Source organism: Poecilia reticulata, linkage group LG13 (genome assembly GCF_000633615.1).
Source record: "Poecilia reticulata strain Guanapo linkage group LG13, Guppy_female_1.0+MT, whole genome shotgun sequence".
NCBI lineage: Eukaryota > Metazoa > Chordata > Actinopteri > Cyprinodontiformes > Poeciliidae > Poecilia > Poecilia reticulata.
The window spans coordinates 10,057,951-10,085,104 of record NC_024343.1 but is presented as its reverse complement, the minus strand read 5'-3'; the positions used below and the strand labels follow the sequence as shown (position 1 = coordinate 10,085,104).

The window sequence follows — 27,154 nt, the reverse complement described above, 5'->3', positions numbered from 1 at the left end:
GAGAGCCTAAAGAAAAAATAGGTAAAATAAGATTGGTCCGGTAAAATGACCTCAAAATACAGACTGTACAGAAAAAGAAAAAAATTATCTGAATAACCCGAAAAGCCTAAAAGGCAAAGACGAAGGTGTGTAGTGTGGAAGTATGCTGCGTTCCAGCTGTACTGGAAAATGGGAAATTCCAAATTTCTAGTTGGAACAAAAATGAACTGAAATGTCCTCCGAAGTCGGATATTTCATTGGAAAACTGGGAGCAACTCTGACTACTACGGTTACGATTTGGCAAACTTCTCGTTTCAATATGGCCGCCACTCACGTCAACAGTAGCAAGATGTGGGCAAGACGTATTTAACAAGACACAAAAGTAAACGTGCATTGTAATAGCGCCTGCAGCTCCAACCTGAACAAATTAAAAGTGGTGTTTACTTATGGAAAGTAAAGTTTAAAATGACGTTTGTAAGCGCTATTGCAAACAGGGCGTCACCATGTTGAAATTTCGACTTCGTAACTACAACGCTGTTACCTCGAGCATGACGTCAAATCCTGCTCCGAGTTCCCACTTCCCAGGTAACTGGAACGCAACAGTACTGTAACAGAAGACACGTGTGGAGCTGAATTACTGGTAGGAAGTCCCTCTGATAGAATAAAGGAAGAAAAAAAAAAAAGGATGAGCGCACTGAATGGGACTGTTACTCATACTGCAGATTTATGGCTACTTCAAGAATCCAGAGACATTTTCAACACACCATAATACTTACAGAGGTCAAGCTGCTTTATGCTGATGAGGTATCCTTGAGGTGGATGTTTCAATAAAACACATTGACCCCAAACAGGCCCACCTGTAAGCAAGGTCTTGATTCTGGTGAAAAAGTTAAACTTCACAGAGAGGCCGGCCCAATCCCTTGGTCTTTATCCAACAGAAAACTTGTGGAGTGACGTCAGACCTGCCGTTTCTGGGATAAGGCCAAGAAACGCAGAGGAATGGTGGACTGAATCATCCTGGAGTGGAAGATCTGCTCACAGGTACCAGAAGCTGGTCGTCAACAAACTCCCACGGTTCTCAGAAAAAAGTGTTTCTGCAACTAAGTATTAGTTTGGTGATTCCAGAGCAAAGCTAGACATTTAAGCATTTTCAATTTACACAGTAGTCATTGGAGTTTGTAAAGAAAAATGCACAAAAGGTTTTTATTTTTATACGATTATTTAAACAGAGTTTAAATAATCGTAAAATTATTTTTACGATTTATTTTTCTTACTCGTTGCAGAGAGACATTTTTTTTCTTTTGTGCATATTGCACAAAGGTTACAAGAATTTTAAGTTTTTTTATTATTTTCCCCTAAAATTGTATTGCTATACATTGTATCATATTTTTAAATATATTGCCAATAATCTATAAAAAGACATTTGAAAGACAAGCATTTTAAGCTTTTCTAAACACGGAGTAGCCACACTCTTACCATCATAAAATTAATTATATGGCAAATTTATTCAGAGATCAAAGATTTTCAGGTTTCAATGAAAACTAAGTGACCTGATGGTGAAAAAGTACCTATCAAAATGGTTTATAAAAACACTATTTTAAATAAATACTCATTTTCTCAATCGGCATGAGCTGAACAAAGCGCAAGGCTGTAGTTTGGTCGTTTGCTCTTTTAATTTCTTTATTAATCAATGTTACATTAAAACTAACATAAATAAACATTTTTTATGAACAAAAGGCACACAGTTCAAATATAAACAAAAGAGAACACCTGTACAGTTTGTCTTAAAAATGAAAAAAAAAGAAAAAGAAAAAAAAAAGACAACAAAATGTTCTACTGTCTCTGAGCGAGAGAGCGGTCTAAGAGAGAGATGAGCTTCAGCTGATTTGTTGACAAAAAAAAAGCTACAGCGCAGACCAACTGCAGCAGCGCGTTGTGCAGGCGTCAAACCATACAACTCTTCAGTCACCCTGCAGACAGGAACCAGAATGTAGCCGGGAGTGAAGAAAAGACGAGCGACTGGGAGCAGCTTCATGGAGAGTCCTCTTCCAGGAGGTTTACAGTGAGACTCGTCTCCATCGTCTGGATGAATAGGCCACGAGATCAATGGCCACTAGATCAAGAGGTTTAAACACGCAGCACAGAGTTTAAATAAAACATGTATGGGCAGGAGGCTGGGTGAAAGGAACTATGATTTCTCTACTGAGGCCTCTGATTGGCTGAGTTCTGATTCCTTAACGTTGTAATTTCTCTAGCTGGTCATTCACAGTACAGGCAGGATATTAACCGTCTCCGACAGTGTTTGTCCTCTAAACATATTCATGTACACATTAATCCTAAATAATAAAAAGGGACAGAGTTTTTTTTTTTTTTTCCTGTGTTTGCTCCAAAGCAAGAAAACAAATCAAATTTGCTTTGGCTCAGTGATGAACATCCATGGGATCCTGATTCATTAGGTGTGGTAAGTCCACTAAAGTCTGAACACCAAGAGAAGCTGTCCTTTGCTTATCCAGTTTAGTCCAATTTAATCTGGTCTAATGCAGTCCAGTTGAGAGACGTTGTGAATCGCCGAACATCTGCAAGCATCTCCTAGTCTGCTTTCACCTGTTTAAAGTACCAAATGGGCAGCGCTGGACCGCAGTATTCCAAAAGAGTTGGTTGGATCATTTGGTTTTAGTTGGTCCTTTTTGAAACTTCATAAAAACCCCAGTCCATCTGTTACCTTAACGGGGCGCGTGCAGACAGCGACTCGCAAGCATTTGCAAGCACAGACGCCAAAAGTTCTGATGCAGGACTTATACGGCGACTGTATTGGGTACCTCCTCGTAGTGAATAATAAAGTAAGGGTAGCTCTGGTCGTCGTTAAAAATGACATAAATCTGGGGGTCCACCCAGTTGTCCACACAGGAGTCATAAAGGTCACTGGAGGGGTCCCGAGGGTTGATGGGCGGAGGTCTGCGCATGGAGGAGTTTCCTACGGTGAACCTGAAGAAGCAAAAACACAAAGAAGACGGGAAAAAAATATGAGCAATGCTACAAGAACCCTGCAGGAATAAAAGGAAGAAATGGTGCCAGTGAAGGCAAGGAAGTATAAACTTTTAAACATTAAGACTGTTTAAATGTAAATTTACACCGTTTGCTTTTTAAAGTAAAAATATATTCCAAAGCCAGGAAACCTCAGATTCCTGAAACCAGACAAATACAGCTCTACTGATGACTTAAGAGCAAATGCAACACTCGGGCATTACGGTAAACAAAAACATGGATTAGTTCCTTGACAAAGGAGACCTTTTAAAGAAAACCGTATTGAATGGATCTGCGTCTGCAAGGTGAGTTGTTTTTTTTTTGTTTTCTCCCAAAGATAATTTACCCAGGAAACAGGGCAAGGTTCACGAAAGTAAATAGCCCAGAGGAAAGACTTCTTATAAGACCTCTTTCTTTGTCACGTGATTATGAAATTAAAAACTTGGCTTCAAAGAAAGGAACAACTCAAATCTAAGACCAAGTTTTTGCAGAAGAAGCAGTCAGACCATTGAGGCAACCATGGGTGTCGTTCTAAGTCTCAGGAAAATTGGTTTTGTAGAACTGTACAATGGATTTTCAGTGGTTGAGTGGATATTTTCGGAGTCACATTTTACAGCTACATTACTGTATTTGAGATTATCCTTGAGAGATTCAACAAAAGGAAATTGTGTCCAGAGAAGTGAGTTTTTCAGCTGCTTCCATTCACTTCTACTTTGTTTTAAAGAAGAGGTGCATGGCTCTCTGGGAGAGATTGTATCTTCCAGTCTGAATGCTGCAGAGTTTCAGTTCTTTGACTAACAAATCTTTGTCATTCATGATAAATTACAGGCAGAGTAAATTACATCTCCTGCAGGCTAACGCCTGTCAACATCTATCCCGACTTCGTCCTCCTCACTGGACAAATTGTGAGATGAGTCTGCATCTTATGAGCTCATATTTCAGTTACAGAGTTTGCTATCACTAGACTCTTTCAGCAGCCATTTAACTATGCATCATATCCATAGTTCAAATTTCCATATGTATATTCATTGCTTTCCATCTGACTTGTTCCCACTTTATGCTTCCCCCCCCATTTTTTGACTTTGCACAGGGAAATGAATGAAGATGAGCTTCAAGCTCAAACATGACTGAAAAGCAAAGGTTGTAAAAGTTTTGATGTATGCTCCAACTAAATGAATGAAATGAAGCATTGCATCGTAACTTCAGTTCTCATAAAAAACAGCCAATTAAAGTAAAAAGACTCTTAGTTACAGACAAAGGCTGAGAGTAGATGTATGAAAGCAAAACCTTCGCCTGTTATGTGGAACAGATTGAACCCAGACTTGGAGAAAGAGCGTTTTCCTGTGTGTGCCTGATTGAAGGAAGGGAGGGGGTGGTTTCCAAACCGCTGCACAATTCCCTGGACGCGCCATGGACTGTCTGCCTCGGCATAACAAAGGTGGTGATGTATGATGGGCTCAGCCAAATCAGCTGTTTTACATGTGCGCCTGCGGATTTGACTTTTGTTTGAAGGAATCGGAGTAGCATGGTCCGGCTGAAAGATGGTTTATGGAAAAGAACCTCAAGATTTTCCTGATCCAAATTAATGTTGATGCGTTCTGTCAATTTTATCGGCAGGAGTTAAGTGGAGAGGGGAGAAGTAGGATCAAAAAATCTGTTTGGAAAGAAGTACGTCCTGAAGGGAACCGACCTGTCAAACACACCAAACTGTTCACTGGGGACACTAAAACCATGCGAACGTCAATAAACCCCGGATACATCAGGCCTTGATTTAGCATTTAATAAACTATGATGTATCCAGTTCCCTTCAAAGCAAAGTCTAGTAAAGCATAAACAGCAAAATGCCACCAGTGGAATAAAGCGATGCTTTTTGAAAACAGAAGCCGTCTCGTCCAGTGGGATAGACGCGCTCACACACACCTGCCAGTGAGGACCTTGGCCAAGAACATGCAGTGGACTCCCTTGGGCGAGCGCTTGGAGAAGTTGTGGGAGTAGAAGGCCCTGCGAGCGAAGTAGGAACCCTGGCCGAACATGGTGGCGTGCTTGCCGCAGACGCGCGGGTCGAAGTTGTGCTTGCAGATGCCGTCCACAACGTCGGCCGAGGTGCCGTGGAAGAGGTGGCGCTCGCTCAGCAGCCGGTCCATCTCGGTCATGCGGCGTGACATGTACTCCTTCTTCCTGTCAGAGCACACACAGAGGCGGACATTGAGACGGGGTTTGGTCACTAAATGTCATCGGAAACGGTTATTTGTTTCTAATGTGAATGAAACGAGCCATTGGGACAAATACTACATGAGCTCATCTCACATGAAAATGTAGTCAGAGATTATTTTAATCATTCATTTAAAAAGTGAACATTTTTCATGTGAAATCATTACACACACACATCACATTTTATACTTTTTTTAATTTTGATTGCTTATTAAAAAAAATCTATTTTCTAATTTTAAGAGTAGTAAATAATATACTTTAAATAAAAACTCATTTATGCTTGCTTGTCAGGTGTCTAGCAATCATTGGTAGCCTCAATAAGGAGGGTAAGTCATAAAATGTATCATATCATAGTAATGGAAAGATGAGTGGAAGGAAAAATTGTTATAAAAAAAAAAAAAAAACAGCACCCACAGCAGAGCTCACAGCAGCATTGAGAGGATAGTGCACATAGTCCCATTCCAATGTTTATGGTAGATTCCCATCAAATTAAAAGCAGCTGGAGGAGCAGATCCATCCAGAGTTTAGCCTACAGCTGATGGTTATCAGCTTAAAACACTTCCTGAACCTGAGACAATGGAAGCATCTTAGCTTAATGCCCAAAGTCCTCTCATCAAATAAAAAAGTCCCAGTGTCAGAAGGAGGTCAAGCGGCACAGAATCCATTTTACTTTAACAATCAGTAAGAATTTAGGGAGCGATGTCATCTGCCAGGGCTCTGTGTTTTATCAGGCCCAAATCAGTGCAGCGGTTACCAGGAAACTTTAGAGCACTTCATGCTTCCTTCTACTGATGAGCTTTATGGAAATGTTGATTCCATTTTCCAGCAGGAGCTACCTTAAATCACTTGATAGGAGAGCAAACTAATATGTCCTAAACCCCACAGAGAATCTGTGGACTATCGTCAAGAAGAGTGTGGAGTTGATGTCCACTAATAAAGCAACCTGGGCTCATCAGCATGCTGTAATATTTGTGAAAGGAACCCTGACCAAGGAGGAACATTAGTAGATATAAAAATGCTCTCTTGTGCCCGTATGATTTTGAGAGAAACTGAATTTTGTGTTTTCATTAGCTGAAAGTCATCATAAAAAATGAACAGAAATGGTATATCGCTCTTAGTGGGATGAATATAGATAATTAAAATTCAAGATTGGCTGAAGAGCTCATGTACAGCATGGTCTAGTAGTTTTACTTTTATTGATCCCTGCCCTGAATCTGCAAAAAATAAAACTTTAGAGTTCATCTTTCTTCAACAACCAGCACTGCATGTACACATCACCTCTGTAATGTAAGCAGATCAATAAGGAACGCAGAGGAGAAAGCGAGGTGAGTCACCGAGGCTGTGACCCTCACGTGAACTCACACAATGCCACAGCTTGCGACATGACACTGCACGCAGCGCGCTGCTCGCTCGCACGCTCCCGATTTCCTACTACACCAATTTTGTTTGCAGCGCTCAGCTATCGCACGCAGATGAACTCGCGCAAACAAGAAGTTATGGTTTTGCTGCAGCAGGCAGACTGTGGGAAAAGGAAATCGAGAGAGAACCAGTGAGGGGGCATCGCTTTCGGAGGTGGCGAGGCAGACACACACAAGCACACACCGGTAGTCATTGTGAAACCGTGCGGTACTGGTCGGTGTGGGAGGGTTCAACTGTTGCAGCTGATAGGAGAAGGCCTGCTTTGACCACAGCGGTTAGCCCGCTGCCTTCACAACAGGAACATCATCATCACCAAACATCTCCCCATCTGCTGTGTTCACACACCACTGTCAAATCGTTCTCACGAAGTCCCACACAGCTGGCATCATTTGGCCTATTTCGTCTCGATTCTTCTCTCTTTTAGCTTCAGAACTGATTATGACCCGGTTTTAAATGCGCATGGAAGGTTTGGAACAAGTGAAGCTACCATTTGTGATTTCCAAAAAAAAACGAAGAGTGAGCTTCCAGAGGCACATTTTGAGAACGTTTAGCATTTAGGTGGTAGCTGCAGGTTCTACAGAAAACTTGCAAAGACTGAAAAAAGTTTACAGAATTTTCACCTCTGTGGGGGATCTGTTTCTAACTCGAAACCCTCTTTCACCTGACACCTAAAATAAATTCACCTGTGTAATTTAATACAAGTATAATCTGAGATGTCCTGTGAAGGGGTATGCTAGAGAACATTGGCTACGTCTTTAAATGTGGTCAAATTTCTCAACTGTGACAGGTTTCTAAAGTTTTATACCTCTTAGTTTCACACAGGAACTGATGATGAGTTCAGGTAAACAACAGAAAAACCAGTTGCGTGCCAAAACCTTTCGCCACAGCTTTAGGAAATGTCTTGCGTGCAGACATGCCAGCAGCCAACTTTCTCACCTCGACACACAAAAATGATCTTCTGCTTAATTCAACAACTCCTCACCTCTTATACTTCTCCCAGAGGAAGGGGTTCTGGACGCGCTGGATCTTGATGATCCTGAACTTGGTTTCTGATACCGTCTTGTGAAACAGGCTGTACACCGTCCTGTAGCTGCGGTCTTCGCGCGACACGGGCACCCGCAGGAAGTCCTGACTCATCGGCATGGGCAGCCATGTCTCTGGAAAAAGGCTGGGAGGGTTGGTCGATGTCGGTGAGAGGGGATGCGGCGAGGAGATGTCCATCGGGGTCGGTGCAGGCGCAGACGTGGAGGGGAGAGCGGGTAGAGAGAGACCACCCAAAGTCCTGAAGAGGAAAAAGAACATTAGGTCTTTTAGAGAAAATACACTTTATTTAGAAACCACAAAGTGTCTCTATTAGCCCTGATAGTTGCTGAGTAGGCTGTGAGCTGCTATATATGATGCAGAATACATAACTGAGAAATGAATTTGTTGTTTATTAAAAACGAAGAAGAGGACATAAGGAAAAAAAACCACTGAAACTGAATGTGCCAACCAAGCAATACCACGAGTTCCTCCACTGAACTGGACCACTCTAATCCACATCTTGCACTTAATCCAGCACAATCCAGAGGTTCTGGGTTTCTTTTCTAAATACCTTCTTTGTTATCACCTTCAACCCAAATTACAGTAAGAAACTAGAAACTTACTGCACATAGCACTCAAGTCTCCATCATATCTTCTATGTTTATTGCAAATCTCCATTTTGTTGAGAGTTTTCACAACATCTTGTTGCTGCTTTAAGTAACAGAACGAAACATTTCTAAATCACTGAATTATTTGGTGTAAACAAGATGGCAACAAGTTAAGAAATAACATGTGACGAACCTTGTGTGATGAATCATATAAAATCCCAATAAAGTAAAGTCAGAGGTAATACAGTTTGTGGTTGTGATCTGCAGCAGCATTTTACTGAAACTTAGTTAGCTAGAGCTGTATGTAACCTAGTTCTTATTACAGAGAAATGAGCCTGTGAGCAGACAAAACCGTTTTTTAAAACGTATTAAAAGTTTCTTTTTCTCGGATATCCATGAACATCACTCGCAAATCTCTGTAAATTTGCCAGCAGAGAATCAACATGCAAACCAACAGGGGCCGGATCAGGAATGATTACTCTCTGCTCCGTTTTGCTGCACCTTATTAAAAGCCCTTCTGCTGCTTCATTAAACGCAGAATTAGGTGCCTGATATATAATCCGGCGACCACAGCTCCCAGTCTGAGCCAAGATGAAAGTCAAAGCAGAACTGGGTCTTCCACCGATCAACGCTCACATTTTAGCCCCACAGGAGGAACTGCTCCAGACTGTCTGCACCAGAAGAAGAAGGAGTTTGTAGTCATTAGTAAAAGCCTAAAGCCAAGGTGACGCTCGCTGCTACGTCTGCACGCAAACGTCCATCTGCAACTTTAATGCCCACGCTTTTCCACAACGACGGCTCTCGTTTGTTTCCAATCATAAGCGTTTCCAAAAGCCTCCATCTGCTGCACGTTCGGAATCACATCCCCTCCGACTGCCAGCCGTGACAGATCCGAACTGCAGGGCGGCGCCGCTGCACGTCAACCGTCAAACGACACAACACAATGGTGCGAAAATGAAACCCAGACACCAAACAGGAGAAGATGAGAACAAGGAGGACTGGGTGGGGGGAACGGTGGGGGGCTAAAAGAACTATAGAAAAGAAAGAAAATGCCAATTGTAGAGCCGTCATCGCAGTGACAGAAAAAGAAAAAGTCCTCCACCACGTCTGGCATTTGAGTCAGTAACAGTAGTTTTTCTGTCAAGTTATCACCCTCTAAGTGTAAATGCTGTTAGCTCCATCATCCATACGAAAGTGTGTGTGTGTGCGTGTGTGTTATGAAGAGGCTCTGAGGTAGTGTGACAGTTATTCTCGTCTCTTTTCTTCCACTCTCTCTTATCTTGTCGGTCTGGTCTAAGCGACACCCACCACCTCCCTCATTCCCTGCACTGCAATCGAAGTCTCTATTCCCTCGGCGCTTTGAGGAGATCACAGACAGACTGCTGCAGAAAACAAGTGCGAAATGAAAAAGGACAGATGCCGAAAGAATGATGGAGGCAGGCAAGAATGAGAGCTAGGAGGGAGGAGGAGGAGGAGGAGTGATTAGGAAAGAACAGGACAGGAAAGAAGGAAGAGCTTTCTAGGCTTAGGTCACTTAAAAGGATGATTAACTGGCTAAGATTTATCCAACTTGATAAGTGATAATTCCCTTACTGGGAATTTTAGGGGATTTTTTTCACCATTAAAACTTTAAGAGCAGTCCGTAGTAATTTTGTAGTTTCTCTAGTTTCTTCTTTCATGTCACTATATGAATTTCCATTGCAGTTTAGGATAGATATGCTAAAGGAAATGCTCTAAAGTTTTCTCGTGGACAGCTCCATTGACTTTAGCCTTGACAGAACACAACGAACCAACGCCGGCAGATGACCTGGCTTCATAAATCCCCATCTGTGGATTCTGGGCTTCTCCCCTTCTTCCTGCAGACCCGACGCCTTCTGTATGCACCATAAACCACCAGGAAGTGGTCTCGTCTGTCCTCTCCTGAAGCCACGTAAAATGCATGTCTCTGGTTCGGCTGATGGGACTCAGCAGTGTGAACTTATTTACCAACTTTTTTCTTCCACTCAACTTTCCATTGATTGACTTACATCACTGAAACCGCCGGCTTTACTGCAAAATACGTTTTTACTTTGACACATTTTAATCAGTAGACCTCTACTTAACATCTTTGTATTGTAAATCCAGGTTTCTTCTTATGAAATATTCTAATATTCTGACAAATTCAACTTTTCATAATCATTCATATGAACAGAAGTCTTCTAATGAAAGTTGCTCTTGTTTTTAGCTCATATTTTTTTATTTTACTAGCTTATTTAATATAGTCAAATGTTTTAATTCTTTCTATTGTTGGTGTGTTTGTAAACCTTTTTGTTTTATCAAAAACAGGTCTGCATTGTAAATGTCAACTTGGATCTCAGTGAGAACCTGTATAGATAAAGGTTAAGTAAAATAATAAAAATAAATTAACTGAGATGCATGTGACTGAGTGCAGCTACTGCAATTTATTGATGGACAAATGCAACCAACAGTTGAGCTCCAGCTCCCTGCAGTGACGTTTCTCACCCTCTCTCCCTCATCAGCGCGACTCTCCGGAGCTCAGAGTCTGGAACCCATTTAGATCCTCTCCGGCTGCACTCCCTTTCACCCTCGCTGCCTGTGTGTCTCTTTTCTTCTTCTCTCTGTCTGGTTCTTGCCCTCACAATCTGTTTTTTTCTTTCTTTTCTCCGGCTCTCTCTTGACTGTTGTGGCCCGGTGGGCACAGCTTATTCTAGAAAACCTGCTCCGCACCAGAAGAATCTGCAAATGGGCTGAGAATCAGGTATCACTTGTTTCCAAAGTAAGACAGAGGAGAGTACTGCAGGCACATCTCTTCGCCGCTATAAAGACGGGAAAGCAGGGCTTGAGAAAATGAGTGTGAGAACAAATTTAATCCCGTCAAGAGGGGTGGAGGGGTTCACAACACTGGGAGCATTAATTTCTTTGTCTCCACGATCCTCCCTCTTCTTCTCATCTGTTTTCATTTGCTTCATTATCTCATTTCACATCTTGTCTGCTCCAGGCGTGCTTTCCCCGTCACAGAACAGCTCCTGTGTCCTGGTGACGACGTCTGACTTGCCAAAAATCTGAGCCGGGGGTAAGTGTTGGTTCAGCTCCGGCTGCCGATGCGTTCTGAAACGGATCAAAACTGGACGTGGCGTTCAGAGCCTTTTGAGCATTCAGCCCTGACTGTGACATTGGCATTGTGTACCGGCCTGTGTGTGCCTGCACGTACCTAAACACAGAGCTAGGACGCCCGGGGAACACGGAGAGCCATGAGGAGACAGATTGTTACACGGTAGAAAGCCAGCAGTGAGAATTACACAGCAGTACTGCCAGGAATCAAGTTTTTTTTTTTCTTTCCCCCTTTCTAAAACCTCAAGAGTTCGATGCTCTCTGACAACACCGAGTAGAAAGAGATAAATTATTATTATGCTGATGTGCCGGATAGTACAATAAAAAGCAGAAGTGAGAACAAAACAGCAGGCAGGAAACCATCAATAAAGTGATTAAGCTTCACCTCTCTGCTGAGGACTGACCACTTTCCCTCATTATTTATGAGGTTTCATAACGTCAAATCTGTGTGAAAGCTGCTTTTTTTCTGCTCTTTTCTGAGTCACGCAGCAGACGAACATGAGAGACGTGAGGCTGAGATCAATAAAACACTGTTTCCTGTATTGATCTTGTATGAAACTAAAGCTTATAACACAAATATCATATATATCAAAGCCATCAACAATATTACAGATGAGCTTCAAAATCACAGCACCACTGTTCCCACATCAAATTTAAAAAAAAGCTTAATTTCTACATTTACCGAGACTCAAATATGCAGTATGATAGTGGTAGGAGTGGAGTGTAAAAAAAACTAGCATTTTGACATTTATTAAAAATGACACATATTTGTTTGGCAGGAATTTAGTGATAAAGTATAGAGAGAGAATTTTTTTCCCCCCAGCAAAATAGTTCTAAAAATTAAGGAGGACTGCAGCTAAAAAGACAATCAGATTGGTTTTCGACAACCAGATAGATATATTGGTGCCATTTCCAATGTAATAATGATAATATGAATCATATTATTTCTCTTCATCCCTGAAAACAAATGCACCAGCATCACCAGCTTAATTAACGCCATTTCTTTAAAACTACTGTACATAGGGGTTACAACCAAACCAGTTTGGTGGAAGCACCCTCAGACAGGGAAATGCGAACGCTGACAGACAAACTGCAAAGTTTCTGATTGAGGCTGATCTCAACTTCCAGACCTAAACAGGACTAACTGGATCAGAGTGAACAGTGATATTTACTGGAGGTGCGGCGTGAGGATCACAGACGACATGAACATGGGTCTCTTCTTGATCTGCCGTCTGAAGCCGAAGACAGCATTCTGCTGGAAGCCCTCCTTGATGTTGAGGATATACTGGTTCTGTAGCGTGATGAATCGGACCTCCTTAAGGCCCCTCGAACTTGCCTCTTCGATGAGCTTCACCACCGGCTGCAGGGGAGGAGAAAACCAGAAAGAGGACATGAAGAAGGGAGACTGAGTCACTGTCCAGCTAGTCAAGCAAAGCCAGCAGAGATTAAGATGGATTGTTTTTAAATGAAACCAAACTCAAACACGGATAATAAGTAATTCTCATCTCCTTTCCCTGCTTCGTCTGGGATTTCTCCCATTGAACTCTATTTCTCCAGTAGTATTTCAACCGTGTCAATCAGCGAACAGAAGGAGGAGTTGGGAACAAATATTTTTTCATGCCGTTTTAAACTTGTAATCATGGTTGTGGTTCAACAACGGCAGCGGAAGAAGTGATCGAAGCTGTTCAGTTGATGTTGGTCACATTTCAAAATATTGAGCATTTACAGTTTAAGCAAGAGGAATGTCTTAAAGGGGCAGTATTATGTAAAATGGACTTGTTTGAGGTTTATACGTCATGTCAAAATGTTATTCCCTTAAGTGTTGCCTTGATTCTTTCATGCATGTTTCAGGAATCCCTGAATCTCCCATGGCAACCATTTGGAGGTGCCTTAACACCTGCTCTTGCAAAGCACCGCCTTTTCCTCGCAGCTCCTCCTTGGAGATGCAGTCTCACAGACCACCTCTCCCCTGCGACTCCCCCACTCAGCTCCTCCAACTAGCGGCAGCAGCAGTTAGCAAAAACTTTGGCTGAACTGTGCGTCTGCTGAGCTTATCATACAAACAACTTCTTCTCTAAGAGCCTTTGTAAACGCCACAATGAGGATCATTGTTGTGTCAGAAAGAGCAGGAGCTTCTTAAAGAGACTAGTTTCAAGGCGTCAAATTCCAACATCAAATTTATTTAAGTTATGTTTGATATATAAAGCATTTTTACAACAACTGAAGGTAATAGGTATTTGATTGCACTATAAAATGCCAACATGTGCGTGGGAAACACATAATACTGCATATTTAAGACATTTTATTGCTGGCAAGGATGCTGTGGTTCAACACAATTTACTGTAAGCGTCACTGAGCTGTTGCATTAAATACGTGACAGCCAAACATTAGTGATTGGGTATAATTGTTTAAAATTAACGCCTCCAGCAAGCAATCGTTTCTCAATATCTGGGGGTCCAGATCCTCTGTACAAAGCAAACTGTAGAACAAAGAGCTGGTTTTTCGCCAGGCTACTGTTTCACATACCTAGTCTTCAGGAGTGCTTGTTTGCGTGTTTCTAACTCGATCGAATCACAGCTGCTAGTTGATTGATTAGTGGGAGCAAAGTTAATGTGTCTGGCCTCGTGTTCACAGGGCGTGAAATAAAGCAAACGCAAACGCAGAGAGAGGCAGAGAGCGGCTCACCTCAGAGTATTCCCTCCAACCAATGTTGTCTCTGCAGTAGTACTTCCACACTGTGTGACAGCTCGGGGTGGAGTTAGGGTTCGCTGCAGGAACGGGAAGAGGGCAGGGGGGAGTGGTCAGCCGGCGGACGCAGTCAAACTCCAGGTCACAAACTCGCATCGTCGCAAACTCCAGCAAAAACACCCGGCCCCTGAAAAAAAAACAATATTCCAGTTAAAAATGAACCAGCAAGTTCCAGGGGGTCAGCGGTCTTTGTAGGAAAGAAAAACAACAACAAAAAGAAAAACCCTGACCAATCATCCTCAAAGCTGCCGCTCGGTGACCTTGCTGTTAAATGGTCCTGATTTATATTTCTATCAGCTGCCATGTGACCAAACATGTGGCCGTTAATGCAAGCCATGTGCCCCGGAGCGAGGCGACCAAACCTTTGGTTGCTCAAACACAGTGAGTCACACAGGGTGACAGCAGTGTGTGAGAACAGGACATTTCCCTGAAAACACACACACGCACACACACACACAAATGACTCCATGATGAGTGAAATAAAATGTAAATGCCTGCTAGGAGAGCCACTGTGATGTTTATATTTATACCTCTAAATTTAACATTTTGTCATTAAACACCAACAAGCCAAAACGTTTCATTTTGCTGTAATTTGACTAAGAGCACTGCTGTGTTCCTGGATGCTAATGACATTCGCTGATGGACTAGACCTATGAGGCCTTCGCAGAGCAGCTGTGATCACCCTGAGATTAAGTTACACATTTATTAATTATGTGCCTTCTCTAAGCAACAGGCACATCATTTTATTTAGAGGTATCCAATTAAAGGAGGGAGTACACACTTGCACGACACGGTTTTCAGCTTTTTACTCACATACTTCAACTTCCCCATTTAGGCATCATTTACTTTCTCTGTCACATGCAATCCCAATAAAATGCACTGAAGTTTGTGGTTTTGATATAACGACCAAAGATTAAGTATTAACCACTGAACTCAGTGAAGACTCATCTACCCAAACAGCAGGAGGCAACAATTAATCTTGCAATTAGAACATGTGTTCAAATGAGGCCCATTTGTCAGATCAGTACCTTTTGTAAGAAACCTTTAAGCAAGAATTAAACATGCTTTTCATTAAACCCACATTTCTGTTTTTTTAAATATTTTTTTATTGATCTGATGTCATTTTAAATACGTTTTCAATACCTGTAAGTGGGAAATTATAGTTAACAGAAATAAATGTTTTAAAACACCCTTCTGTATGTTTCACTTTGTGATGAAGTTCCTGAAATAAATGGTCTTTTCAGTAATATTCTAATTTATTAAATGAGTTTGTACTCCTTTGACCCCCTCACCGTCTCAGCATGTGAGGGATAGAAATCCCACTATAATATATATATATAAAATTGTATTCAGAGTAAGCTAATGACCTCATTAACATTCACCCCACTGATATCAGTATTTAGTGGATGCACCGAGTGATGTCAGCGGTTTTCTCCGTTCCTCGGTCAGGTTGCTGACTGATCAGGTGTGAACAGCTCATTTCGTGCCCAACCACTAATTCTCAATAAGACTCACATCTGAGCTTTCATTTGACGAATCCAGAACATTCAACTTGTTGGCTTGGAACATTTTTGCTTTTTCTGTTTGTTGTCGTTGAGAAGCAGCCTGAAAGCATGATGCTGCCACCACCATAATTTGTGATGGAGATGATATGCTTCTGAATTTGGTATTCAGCAAACACATTATGTAGTTTGATGACGTGTCACTTCCTTTACCTCCCTCCAGATGTCTAGTTTTAATCACCTTTTCTTTAAATAACCAAATTTATTTATTTATTTTTTCCTCTTCATGTTGTAGCAGGAATACCGATGATGACTCCACTGTTTCCATACTTAACTTAGTTAACACAAATCAGCTGCTCTCCACTAATCTCTGTTTCACTAACTGGGACAACCAATGACACAAACTAGGAAGACTTCTGCTGAAATAGGTTGGCCTCTTTAAAGGCGGTTAATGCTTACGCAGTCATTTACTTCACCTAATAAGATTTTAATTAACTGAATTATGTTTGTTAAAATCAAAATAGTCGTTTTTCCAAATTATTTTTTTAAATGTCAAATTATACTGATCTTTATTTTTTCTTACAAAAGCGCTAAAACGATAAAGCCTCCAAAGAGGCTGAATACTTTTTATGTTCACTGTATGTTATATTCAAAGTCAGAGTCGGGAACAGAGAGCAAATAAGGATCCAAAACAGCAGTCTGACTGCCCTCAGTTGACATTTTGCAAGACAACAAGTGGGACGAATGCCAGGCGGTAGTCAGTCTGAGATGTTTTCCATGTGCATCACCTGAGGAGGAGCGTGCAAACCTGTTTGCTAATGCAGCGCCCGCAGCAGTGAAACCTCGGGTTATTATAGGTAGGGAGTAAACACAAATTAAGTTCTCCTTCCTGTAAGTGTAATTACTGGTCACTGAGGTTGCAGGGACCCAGACAATGCTTTCTGTCACAACGTAACAGCCTGAATCATTTTCCAAAACCTTACAATCACACTGGTTCATAAATAGCAGCTGGACGTGCTGTTAGCATAGGCTGAATTTCTGCTAAGTCATAAGGCGACTGCGTCTCCATAAGAGGAAGTGAAACAGCAGGCTGCTTAATGAGCACGTGCAGAAACAAAACAGTGACTGAAAACCAAGACACAGACTATCATATCTGCACTACCAGAAAATAAGAGATAATGCAGATGAATGATTTTCTGTTCTGTATATGAAAGCTGTTTTCAGCATTCAACAAGCTAGAGGGTGTTTCAGTTTCATGGGAAAAACAAACACAGCAGTTCATTTGAATACTGAATGCAGAACCAAAAGAGAGAAGCAGAAAAAACAGGATTATGGTAACGGGTGCAGCAAGAAAAGTACTGGCAGATAAAAGTGAGGTGGGCAAGAAGCTGTGACTGTGGCACTAACAAGCTGGTGGGGGGGGGGTGGGGGGTGGGTGGGGGGGGGGGGGGGGCAGTACATCTTCTGCTTCGCCTCGGGTCAGCTCCTTCTCTCCCACTTGTTTTGTTTTCGTAATTATTTCTCGTTTCGTTCTGCTCCGTCTACACCTCGGAATGTTCCCCCCGTTTAGCTGCTTCTCTTGGTCTCTTCAAACCATCGCCGCTGTGTTTTTTAGGAAGGGAGAATCTGCTTACCAGGCACCTGCACAGACTTCTCTCTCAGTGCAGAACAGTTTCTACCAGCAACAGGGCCGTCTGATGACAGAATGCATGAGGTTGTTTGTTCTTATGCAGAAATGAGATCCAAAACTTGACAGAACAGTAAAAGACTTTGACAATCTGAGGTGCAGGGAGTGAGAGCATGCCAATAACGCTTCAAATCTGCTCATAATGTTCCCTTGGTTTAGAGTGGAGATGCGCACGTCAGTCAGCCGGTGATGCGAATAGCTCAGTTTCCCCTGTACATCTTTGATGTTTGTTTGAAATCAGGTAAACTTAGAGAAAACACTCTGATGCAGGCTAATTATCAAGTCTGTTGAATCCACAAAAGGAAATGAAAGAAGTCTTCTTTTGATAACAGCGGGTCAGAAATCTGGAAATCTGTTTCGGCTCTGAAGAGCCTAACTGGTTCGTCTCTAGTTTACATTTATTTACAGGTGAACTACAAAAAAAAATGACAGGAGTTCTGTGCACAGAACTCCTGTCACTGCTGGTCAGCTGTCTGAAATGAGACTATTAGTCTCCTTTTGCTTGCAAGAAAAACATCCTAGGCAATTTAGAAATATTGAATTAATAAAGGAAACAATGTTTTAAAACTGCAGTTGGTAAGTTATCTGTGGTGTGAGTGTAGCAGATAGACTTACTAATCTGTAGGGAGAAGAAAATGTATAATATGAACAATAAGTACTTAAAAACCTCCACAAAATGTTAATACTTACTCTATATTTGGTTTACTTATCCCAGTCAAAGAAGCAAATAATAAATGTTACAAACTACATGTTAAGTTAATTGAGCAGTTGTACTTTTCTGTATTTCACATACTTTTTCAAGTTTTGTTTAAACAAAACAATTTTAAAAAAAAAGCTTAATTTTGTTTTTATCATAACTGGAAGAATCTCACGCTAGCGCCGTGTCCAACTCACGTCGATGCAGCATCCACATAGGTGGTTAAACCTGTGTGAACGATCAAAGGTTCAAGTTTCACTATGAGGAAGGGAACTTTTTCACATTTACAGGCAGACTCTCCACCTTACTGATTTGCTCTGTTTCTCACACTCACAAACCCTCTTTTCACAGACACACAGTCAAACAAAGACAGGTCTCCAGAGAGGTCAGACAATGATTTTTTTTTTTGTTTTTTCAAAGCTTTCCGTTGAGTCCTGCTCCCTCCCTCCCTCCCTTGCTGCTAGACCAGTTCACACTAAAAATAAAATTCCACCGGTTAAATTAAGTGCACTCACATCCAGGGTTTTTGATGCCCAGGCCAATCCCAAAAGAAAAAAAAAATAACACGATGAAAATGTCAGACTGCTTTAAGTTTATGCAAACGTGCATTCATGTAGGTCAACAGAGAACGCTTCGAAATTCAAACGGCAGTTTCTAACTCTGATTTAATGGATGACAAGACAGTGATGTGGGAAAGAGAAAAAATGTGCTAAGCAACGCCTTTCCTCGGATGAATGATGATTAAAACTTATGGTGCTGTCCAACTGGATCCTACATGTCGAAACACACACACACATGCACACACACGCTCTTAAATATAGTTAAACTTTCTCACAGGTACACACACAAGTACCTGCATACCACCATTAGTTCAGCCTTGTGATTGTCACAAACTAGAAGAAAATAAAAAAGATTACTCTTTTACAACACACACACACATACACACACATTCTTTAGATAGATTCAAGTACACACATGCAAACTCCATCCAGTCACGCCTAGATAAGTCAGTCAGTCAACCAAATCTGCTGACGAAGTCTTCTCTAACACACACACACACACCCAAACACACAACACCGCATTGATGTCACAAGCTCGTGTTATTTCCTCCTGCTGGACCGATTCACTCTCCATGCCAAGCGATTCAAACGCCATGAAGGACGGCGTCTGACGTCTCCTGGATTGTTCCCGTTCAGGTGCATGCCTCAGTCAGCCGTCACATCACAGAACTCATAGTTCAGGGCTTCCTTTCTCTACGCATTGACGCTGTTGTTACACAATCCCACAGCTACCTGGAACAGGTTTTTCTTAGTTTAATAAAGATTAGATAAAAGGAGAAACACAAAGTGGCTTAATGACAAAGCTTTTGCATATTTTGATATTTCCCTAAGGGCTTTACAACCTCAAGAGGCAACATGTGAAGAAACCCCCGTTCCAACAAAACAGAAGCAAAATGCTAAAGATGTACACCACAATGACTAAAACTTCTGAATTTGTGAATCCAGACAGAGGGAAATGATAGAAGGACTGAGGCAATCTGACTAAGAAGAGGCAGGACAACCCAGACCTCGCCTCTTTGATTCACGCCATGGTCTGTGTGACACACTATGGACTCAAACACACACAGGCTCTATTTACTCTATTTACCAAGGCTGATCGTTTTCAACAATGTTTCTTTTCGCGTAAACCAGCTCGTATAAGCATGCCCATATATGATTTTTTTTTCACTAGGTAATGAGGAAACATGGAAACCCCCAGCGATATAAACACAAAGACACACTCGTGCACACACCTTGGTATCAGGTTGCTCTGCCCTTGGTGCTCAGCGACTCTTTATGTCAGTTAATGACAAGCAAGGCTTTTATCACATGGCTGACAAAAGAATCTGTCTCCAACGCTCGCTCAAACACACCCGTGAATGCGGCTATGTAAAACTCGGACGCATTCAGTGTCTGTTGACTGCCGCCTGGTTTATTTCAATTAAACCCGTCTAGTTACGGGAGATGTGCTGGAGGGTTTATACACGGCTGAAAATAAAAACTGACACAAGTCACTTACATCAGCAAATATGAGATACAGTGAATGTACGACACGGGATTGACTGTGACATTCTTACTTCCTGCTGAGTTCATGCCTAACACGGATTAGTCAGACTTCCACTCCTGCTCATCATATGGATGGGATTATGTGTTGTATGGCTCACACTCACACATGTGGGAAAGGATCAGGCCAGGACGCTTGCTGTAGCGTACGTGCAACAATGCAGCACTTAACCAGATGCAGATCCACTTTTCTTTCTCTCTTTTTTTTTTTTTCCTGCCCAGTGCTCTTGCGTGGCTGCACAGTATAAGAAGGCAAAAACAGGCCTTGGTTGCCATACCGACAGAGAAGCTTCAAGAGTCATGTGCTCTCCCTTATATCACTAATGATGTTATCACTTAGAGATACCTTCGTGCTGCGTTTGCAGTCTTGCGTGCATGAAAAGACAGGCTGAGCTGTGTGTTTGAAGAAGAGTAACCTGGGTGTTCACACACTCACTCACTCACACGCATGCACGGACACACAGAGCAACACGCTAAACTTTATCAGAGTTAACATCCCAAAGTTTAATGACTCCACTCCCGAGTTTCAGCCTAAAATCAACAGTAAATTTAGAAACTCGCTGTCAGATTCCTCAAAAGAAGGGAAACACTGGCATCCAGTAGAGAGTCTAACCACCTTTCTACACTCCCAACATTTACAATTAAAATCAACAAAAATGTCAGCTTAAAAAAAAACAACTGCTTACAGTGAATGAAACAGCTGAACAAGTGAAACCCCACACCCTCTGCATATCATTATCAGACATGTTACAAGATAATAAATGTTCCTAGTTGCCCTTTCTAAAACAATCCAACCTGTTTCAGACTGAGGGCCAAAAAATATATATTGAAATGTTGCAGCTAGTTACGAGTCTGGCTTGTTGCCAGTATTAAAGTATTCCTATATTTTAATTCAAAACCACAAACATCTACAGCTATCATTTCTACTGTCAACATGAGAAGTCAGAGAAAGCATTAGAGTACCTCAACACTTCCTGTCAGCCAGCTGGCTGAAAGAAGGCCACTACAAATTTACCAAAAAGAAAAATCTGGCCTTTTGAAAATGTTAACAGTTGTCGTCAGCAGGGAACACCGTTTTCTGCTTTCAATAAAAGCAATAAGATAAGATGCATTTGTGTTTATAATTTGGGTCAATACCATGATACTGTAAATACCTCATAAGAACCAGGAATAAAAATGTTAATTTGTGATACGTCTCATGCCTATTGTGGCAAATCACAAAAAATTGTGAGTGGTTTTGAGCAGCAAAATACTCAGATCTTTATAATTAAGGGGTGACAATTATTGTAAAGTATTGCTATGAGGGAAAACAAGTATTGTGATAAAAAATAGCAATTTACAGTTATCATGAAAAAACTAATAGCTTTTGTAAAGCCAAAAAAAATTATGTTGGGGTCGCTAATTTTGCTTTTTGAACTATTTTTTCTTACACTAAAAGTACCAATTAGTATGTTTGAAAAGTATGACTGAATGCAATCATTGTGTGCCGTTTAGCTCTACCTAATGCAACTCCTGTAATCAAGAATCCTATTTGACATTAGCTAAGTTTTATTTGTCAAGTAATGTTTGCAGGGCTTTGACTAGTCAGAGACAGACGTACTGCCGGAAACATTGAAAAACCTTCAAATACTTTTAATCACAAATTTTAGCTTTATGACACTATATGCACAATAAGATATTGTGACAACAAACATCCATATTATTCATCCCTGTTTGCAATAATAACAAGCATGCAACAAATGCGGGGGTGTCTTTTTCCCCCAGACATGTTTTATTTCCAGCTGGAGTTTCAGTTGAGCAAGCCAGATGGTCCTGTGTGATTGTGTGAGAGGTTGACAAACTAAAAAGGTCACACACACAAAAAAAATAAAAAATCTAGGCTGACTCCACCAGGTGCATATCCTGTCAGTGACGCAGTGTGTGCCTTGAATGCACTTTCAGCTGGAAACATGAACCAACAAGTTAAGTTAATAGACGAAGCGGCAAATAAGTGAACACCTTTAAGCCAAAAACAACAACAAGCACAGAGAACTGCCTCAATGGATTAGCTATGCTGAAAGATTGAGGAGACAATGGTGAAATAATGCGTCGCTGACTATGCTTAATGGAATACTCCAAAATATTAAACGTTAACACGGATAATAATTTAAAAAAAAAATAAAAATAAATAAAAAAAAGGGGGTCAATTTGGAGAAGTATTTCTGTAAATGGGAACACGCAGATAATAAAGAAACCTGTGTTTAGAATAAGGTCAGCGTCTTGCTGAGCGGCCCCATTGTTTGCTTGTGAGCAGCACAGTTTCACAGGAAGCACATGCTCCTCCATGTCACCCCGCTGGGGTTTGCCAAGTGCTTGCATTAAAGTGTGTCTCTCCACCGAGTGCGAGAGAGTAAAAGGTAGGTTTATCTCCCTCTACTAAAAGGCATGCGTGCGTGTGAGCAGTGCAAGCCACTTGGTTTACCCGTGCAGCCAGTTCGTGAGAGCATCTGCACGCCAAAGCGTGTGTGCGCGCGCGCGCGTGTGTGTGTACTAGTGCAAATGTACACTCTATTGTGCACGAGAGGACAAGCTGCCAAGCGAGACTGTGTCACTGACCACACAGTGCATCTGACGAGTGGGGGTGGAGGGGTCAGGAAAGTTCATGAGGGCTGTAAATTCTGCTTTGGTTGGAGCGCTGGCCAATCACAGGGCTGCGTTTGGGGGGTTTGGGAGCAGGGAAGTGCAGGAAACAGATAGCAGATTATTAGGCTGCCAGGCCGCGATAGCTGCTCAAATAAAGAGCAACAACAGGGTGCATGCTAACCAGAGGACACGCCGGGACAAAACGCGACCTATAACATATATATATATTTATATTCAAAGTAACATTTACTTGGCCGTCAGCACAACAGCTGGGGGAGCTGGTGCTTTCAGTTTGTCGGCCGATGGTGAAACCGAAGACAGAACTGAAGCTGAGGTTTACTGTTTCCAACAAGCCTGAAGAGGCGGACGATTTGCAGGCAGCCTATGAGCTTTCTGCGCCGCTGTTGCTATGTCACAAATACCTATTTATCACGACCACCGGGGGATAAATTGCTGCACATGTCAACAGCAACTGGGTTTCTTTTCAGACGTATAATGTTACACTGGTGTACACGATCTAGGTTGAATGGAAACAGTTTGGTTTGCTGCTTTGAAATACGGGCGAAAAAAATTCGATTTTGTGTCACTTTACACACGCTACAGAAAGCAAGGTTTTAAAAAGGTTTTTCACACTCTTCCTACATTTCTCTGGTTGTCTGAGGCATAAGTGTAGTCCCACCCCCTTTTGTTGCTGCACACTGTCATTCAAGATGGCTGAAAGTCGGTTCCCTCGCTTAAAAGAAATACAAATACAGATGTTTGGAAATTATTCTAGTTGCGAGATGTGTAATCAGTCATGGTGTGGAAAGCACAGGAGTCCCACCCAGCACTCTTTTTCAAATATAAATTTCTTTTTATAAATGATACTTAGCAAACTAAAGCTGGTGTATCTATTAGCTACCCCACCACCAGATAGCCAATGCAGTTACCAAGCTAATATCAACTTTATTCTCCTTAATTTAGTATATTTCTTCCATATATCTATGCATTAACATAAAAATACCAATAAGTACATGTTATGAACAACTTCATAGCTTTTGCATAATGCTAGCACCAATATGAATATCCGTTGCTTCTATCTAGGTATAAATTTTTGTTTTTACTTTTTGTGTTAATATCCAGAAACTGCTTTTTTTTTTTTTTTTTTACCTAAAGTTGTACATTCAGATGCCAATACAGTCTACAGGTTCCTGTGCAGATACTTACTGGTACTTGAGTCGGACTTGTTCCTGGTCTGGGTTGCAGTACAGTCTCTCCAGCTGCTCCTGGGAATCGTCTGCTATGCTCTGCCATGTCTGAGTGTTGCTCCTGCGGATCTGCCAGTGGTAGGGCAGCACGGTGTGGTGGTGGGCACAGTCGTTCCCAAAAACACACCGTCCCTGGAGGAAATCCACACAAATGTCTACAGATTCTGACTGGTGCGTGTGATACTGGAGCTGAGTGAGTAGCTCAAACACTAGGTCCAGGGAGGCCTCTTCGCTTTTATTCTGGAACAGCACCCCTTTGTCTGGCTGCAGGAGCTGGGAGTGGGGGTCCTGGGTTGCAGAGGAGTCTTTCACTGAAACACTTTTAGCGCCAGAGGTTAGGAGGTCTTTGCTTTTGATGATGCTCCCCTCCTGGTGAGGAACCTGGGGTGTGACTATGGGAGGTATATCCCTCTCTGAGGGTGGGATTGTCTCCGTGCTCTCAGCAGCTCGGAGGCCAGCTTTCAGCTGGGGTCGCTCCGTTTCCTCTAGCTCCGCAGTAGTATCGGCTATCTCCACGTCGACGTCCCGGCTCATCAACCCCTGGACTCCGGTCGCAGCCGCTGCATTCTCGGCGGCTCCCGGGTCTTTGAGACACACCTGCCCCACGCAGCTCTGCTTCACCACCGCCGCCGCGCACAGGGTGCCCGGAGTTCTGCCCGGCTGGCTGCGGGGAACAAACACTCCATCCCCGGACACCAGAGTATCCGTGCTCAATAAACTAGTCAGTATCGGATCCAGGGCGCGTTGGAGGCATTTGTGGTCCAATTTCCTCTGTTTCTTCCTGAAATAGGGTTTCACTAGAGGTATTTTGTCCGAAAGCCCGACGATCGGCTGCTCCGTGAAATCTTCCGCTTCGTCCATATTTAAACTCACATCCAGCGAGATTGCAGTCGGCACACGTTCTGCGGATTTCTGGAGAATGTGCAAAGTTTTACCCATGTCCTCCTGCTAAGCCCGGACGGTCCTGGAAGAGAAAGAGAGAATGAGGTAGTCATCAAAGATAACAGCCGTAATCCTATAATCTCAGTTTCCAAGGTGAAGTCATCGCAGAGATTAATATGCTGCTTGGGCGAGCTATTATGGCAAACACTCCCTGGCTTTCCTTTCCTGGGAAGGAAAACCTCCGCCGCCTGTATGCTGAATCGAAACCCCCTCTATCTACTGAAAGTGATCCCAGATTGACCCCGCACATTAAAAACTGGAACAACACCGCAGCAGCCGCAAAACACATCAGTCCCTCTAAACAGCCTGTTACACCGATTCTCGTAGGGGAAGCAGGGAAGGTTGGCCGATCGAAGCGGAAAAATATTACCTAATCCCGCTGCAGGGAAGTTGAGCCTCAGATTAATCATGTCAAACGAGAACACGTCCCCTTTTTTCCCGTTAAGTCCTTTTGCTCTCCGGCTAACGTCATGCCTGCAAATTACAGCTGCGTATCCGCACAGGAGCGATAAAATCAGGAGTGTAACAAAACCCCCACTCTCTCTCTCTCTCTCCCCCGGGACTATATTTTGATCACGGGAGTCCGATACGCGGGCCCTGCCGACTACGTGCCGCTTTACATCACTGCCCGAGCAAGTTCGCACGTAGGCTCCAGCTGACACAGCTACACACACACACACACACACACACACACACACACACACACACACACAGGGCAGGCAGCTACTGCAGCGCAGAGAACAACATAAAACACCGAGGAAATTTCACTCCACAGGCCGAAAAGCAACTTTCGTTCCGGTGAAGAACTATCAGATTTTACAGGTGCAAGGATAACAAAAAAAAAAGGGGGGGAATAGTTATAAGAGAAGCACTGCTGCTGCTATTTAAATTCCCCATTAACTAGCTTCCCCACAGACTATATTTCTTTATTCTCCGAGGCTAAAACGAATAATACGCTACCTGCGCGACAAAGTCCACCCCTCTCCCCCCGTTTGCGGCACTCTTTCGTGGTCAAAATCCAGTGTGTACATCGGGCGAAGCTCCAGATCCAGTCCGGATAAAACAAGCTAGTACCAGAAGTAGTATCCGTCCCCAGACCTGGGTCGCTGGTGTCCCCCTGCTGTTTCCCTCGTCGCTCTCATGCTCTGTCTTTTATCTCCTCTCTTTGTATCCAGGACAGGACAGGAAAGGCGCAGAGGAGCAAACCAACCGACAAAAGAAGTGAGCACAGCCGCAGCGTTAGACTCTCTGCCTGGCTGCCCCGGCTCCGCACCGCTAGGCTCCGCCCCCTAACCTGCCAGGGGCGGAGCTTCGCTTCAACCGCACGTACACAGAGTCGTCTGGTGGTCGCAGATAGAAGCTGCAAACAGTATGTGTGTGGGGGGCTTTTAATTCCAATGTCATAATGCAGCAAATTATAAACAATTAAAAATTCACATTTGAACGACTCTTGGCGAAAAATACATCTGGGAATATATGTACTGTATGTAAGGGCAGCCCTGTAGTATTGTAGTATAGGGATGTCAAATCCAGGCCTCAAGTACCAGTATCCTGCAACTTTCAGATGTATCTCTGCTGTAACACACATCAATCAGATAATGAGGTCGTTAGCAGGACTATGGAGAACTTGACTGGACACCGAGGAGGCAATTCAGTCTTTTGATTAAGGTGTGAATACAGGGACACGTTTGAAAGTTGCAGGACACGGCCGAATTTGAGGACCCCTGTTCTAGTGCATTGGTTCCCAACCCTTGTCCTCCCCAGACCTTTTTTATTTTATTTTCTTATGGTTTTTGGCAAAACTGTAGATGTGCATTACCACACCTTAAATGTGACCTTAAAGGATGCTTAAAAAAAAACCATATTCTTTCAAATAAACAAGCCAATCTGAGATAATTTATCAAAGCTGGAGAACTGTAAGATATTAAACTTCTACGAAATATTTCAATGGAATTTTATCTAATTTTCAATTAATAAAGAATGTTAATCAACTGAACTCTTTCATTTCTATATGTCTGATAGTACAGTTTCATCTTATCCATAATCACATATACCTGTATTACTTTTCCCTATTGAATGAGGTGCTATTCATTGTTCCCAAGCTCATCTGTTCTGCCGTTACACATGTCTCCTTCCTCCCACATGCCTAGCTTAAATAAGTAGATGATTAACAGGGTTCAGCAGCATCAAATGGCTTGCAGAGGAAGTCATGTAATCATTTCTATCAGGTGT

General features: G+C 42.4%; 1 protein-coding gene across 4 annotated transcripts; it reads right to left on the bottom strand.

Moving 5' to 3' along the window:
• Positions 1 to 1,732: 1,732 nt before the first annotated feature.
• tiparp (TCDD-inducible poly(ADP-ribose) polymerase) lies at positions 1,733 to 26,210 on the bottom strand. 4 transcript variants are annotated; one of them, XM_008425320.2, is made up of 7 exons: positions 25,883 to 26,210; positions 23,940 to 24,944; positions 14,061 to 14,250; positions 12,548 to 12,735; positions 7,616 to 7,915; positions 4,924 to 5,181; positions 1,733 to 2,964 (listed from the first exon to the last, which is right to left on the bottom strand). In XM_008425320.2, exons 2-7 carry the CDS (start codon positions 24,917 to 24,919, stop codon positions 2,775 to 2,777), a joined length of 2,106 nt encoding a protein of 701 aa, XP_008423542.1. In that variant the 5' UTR covers positions 24,920 to 24,944; positions 25,883 to 26,210; the 3' UTR covers positions 1,733 to 2,774. The 4 variants fall into 4 exon arrangements, with proteins under 4 accessions (XP_008423542.1, XP_008423543.1, XP_008423545.1 ...); XM_008425321.2 differs by having other exon boundaries at positions 25,997 to 26,210; XM_008425323.2 differs by having other exon boundaries at positions 26,021 to 26,210.
• Positions 26,211 to 27,154: the final 944 nt, after the last annotated feature.

Bases quoted from the DNA above. Each gene is read 5' to 3' on its own strand.
- tiparp (XM_008425320.2), bottom strand. From the start codon at position 24,919: ATGGGTAAAACTTTGCACATTCTCCAGAAATCCGCAGAACGTGTGCCG. The intron at 14,251-23,939 runs GTAAGTATCTGC...TTTTTTTTTCAG, and splicing joins CAAGTCCGACTCAAGTACCA to GGGCCGGGTGTTTTTGCTGG. The intron at 7,916-12,547 runs GTAAATATCACT...TTTCCTCTTCAG, and splicing joins ATCCTCACGCCGCACCTCCA to GACTTTGGGTGGTCTCTCTC.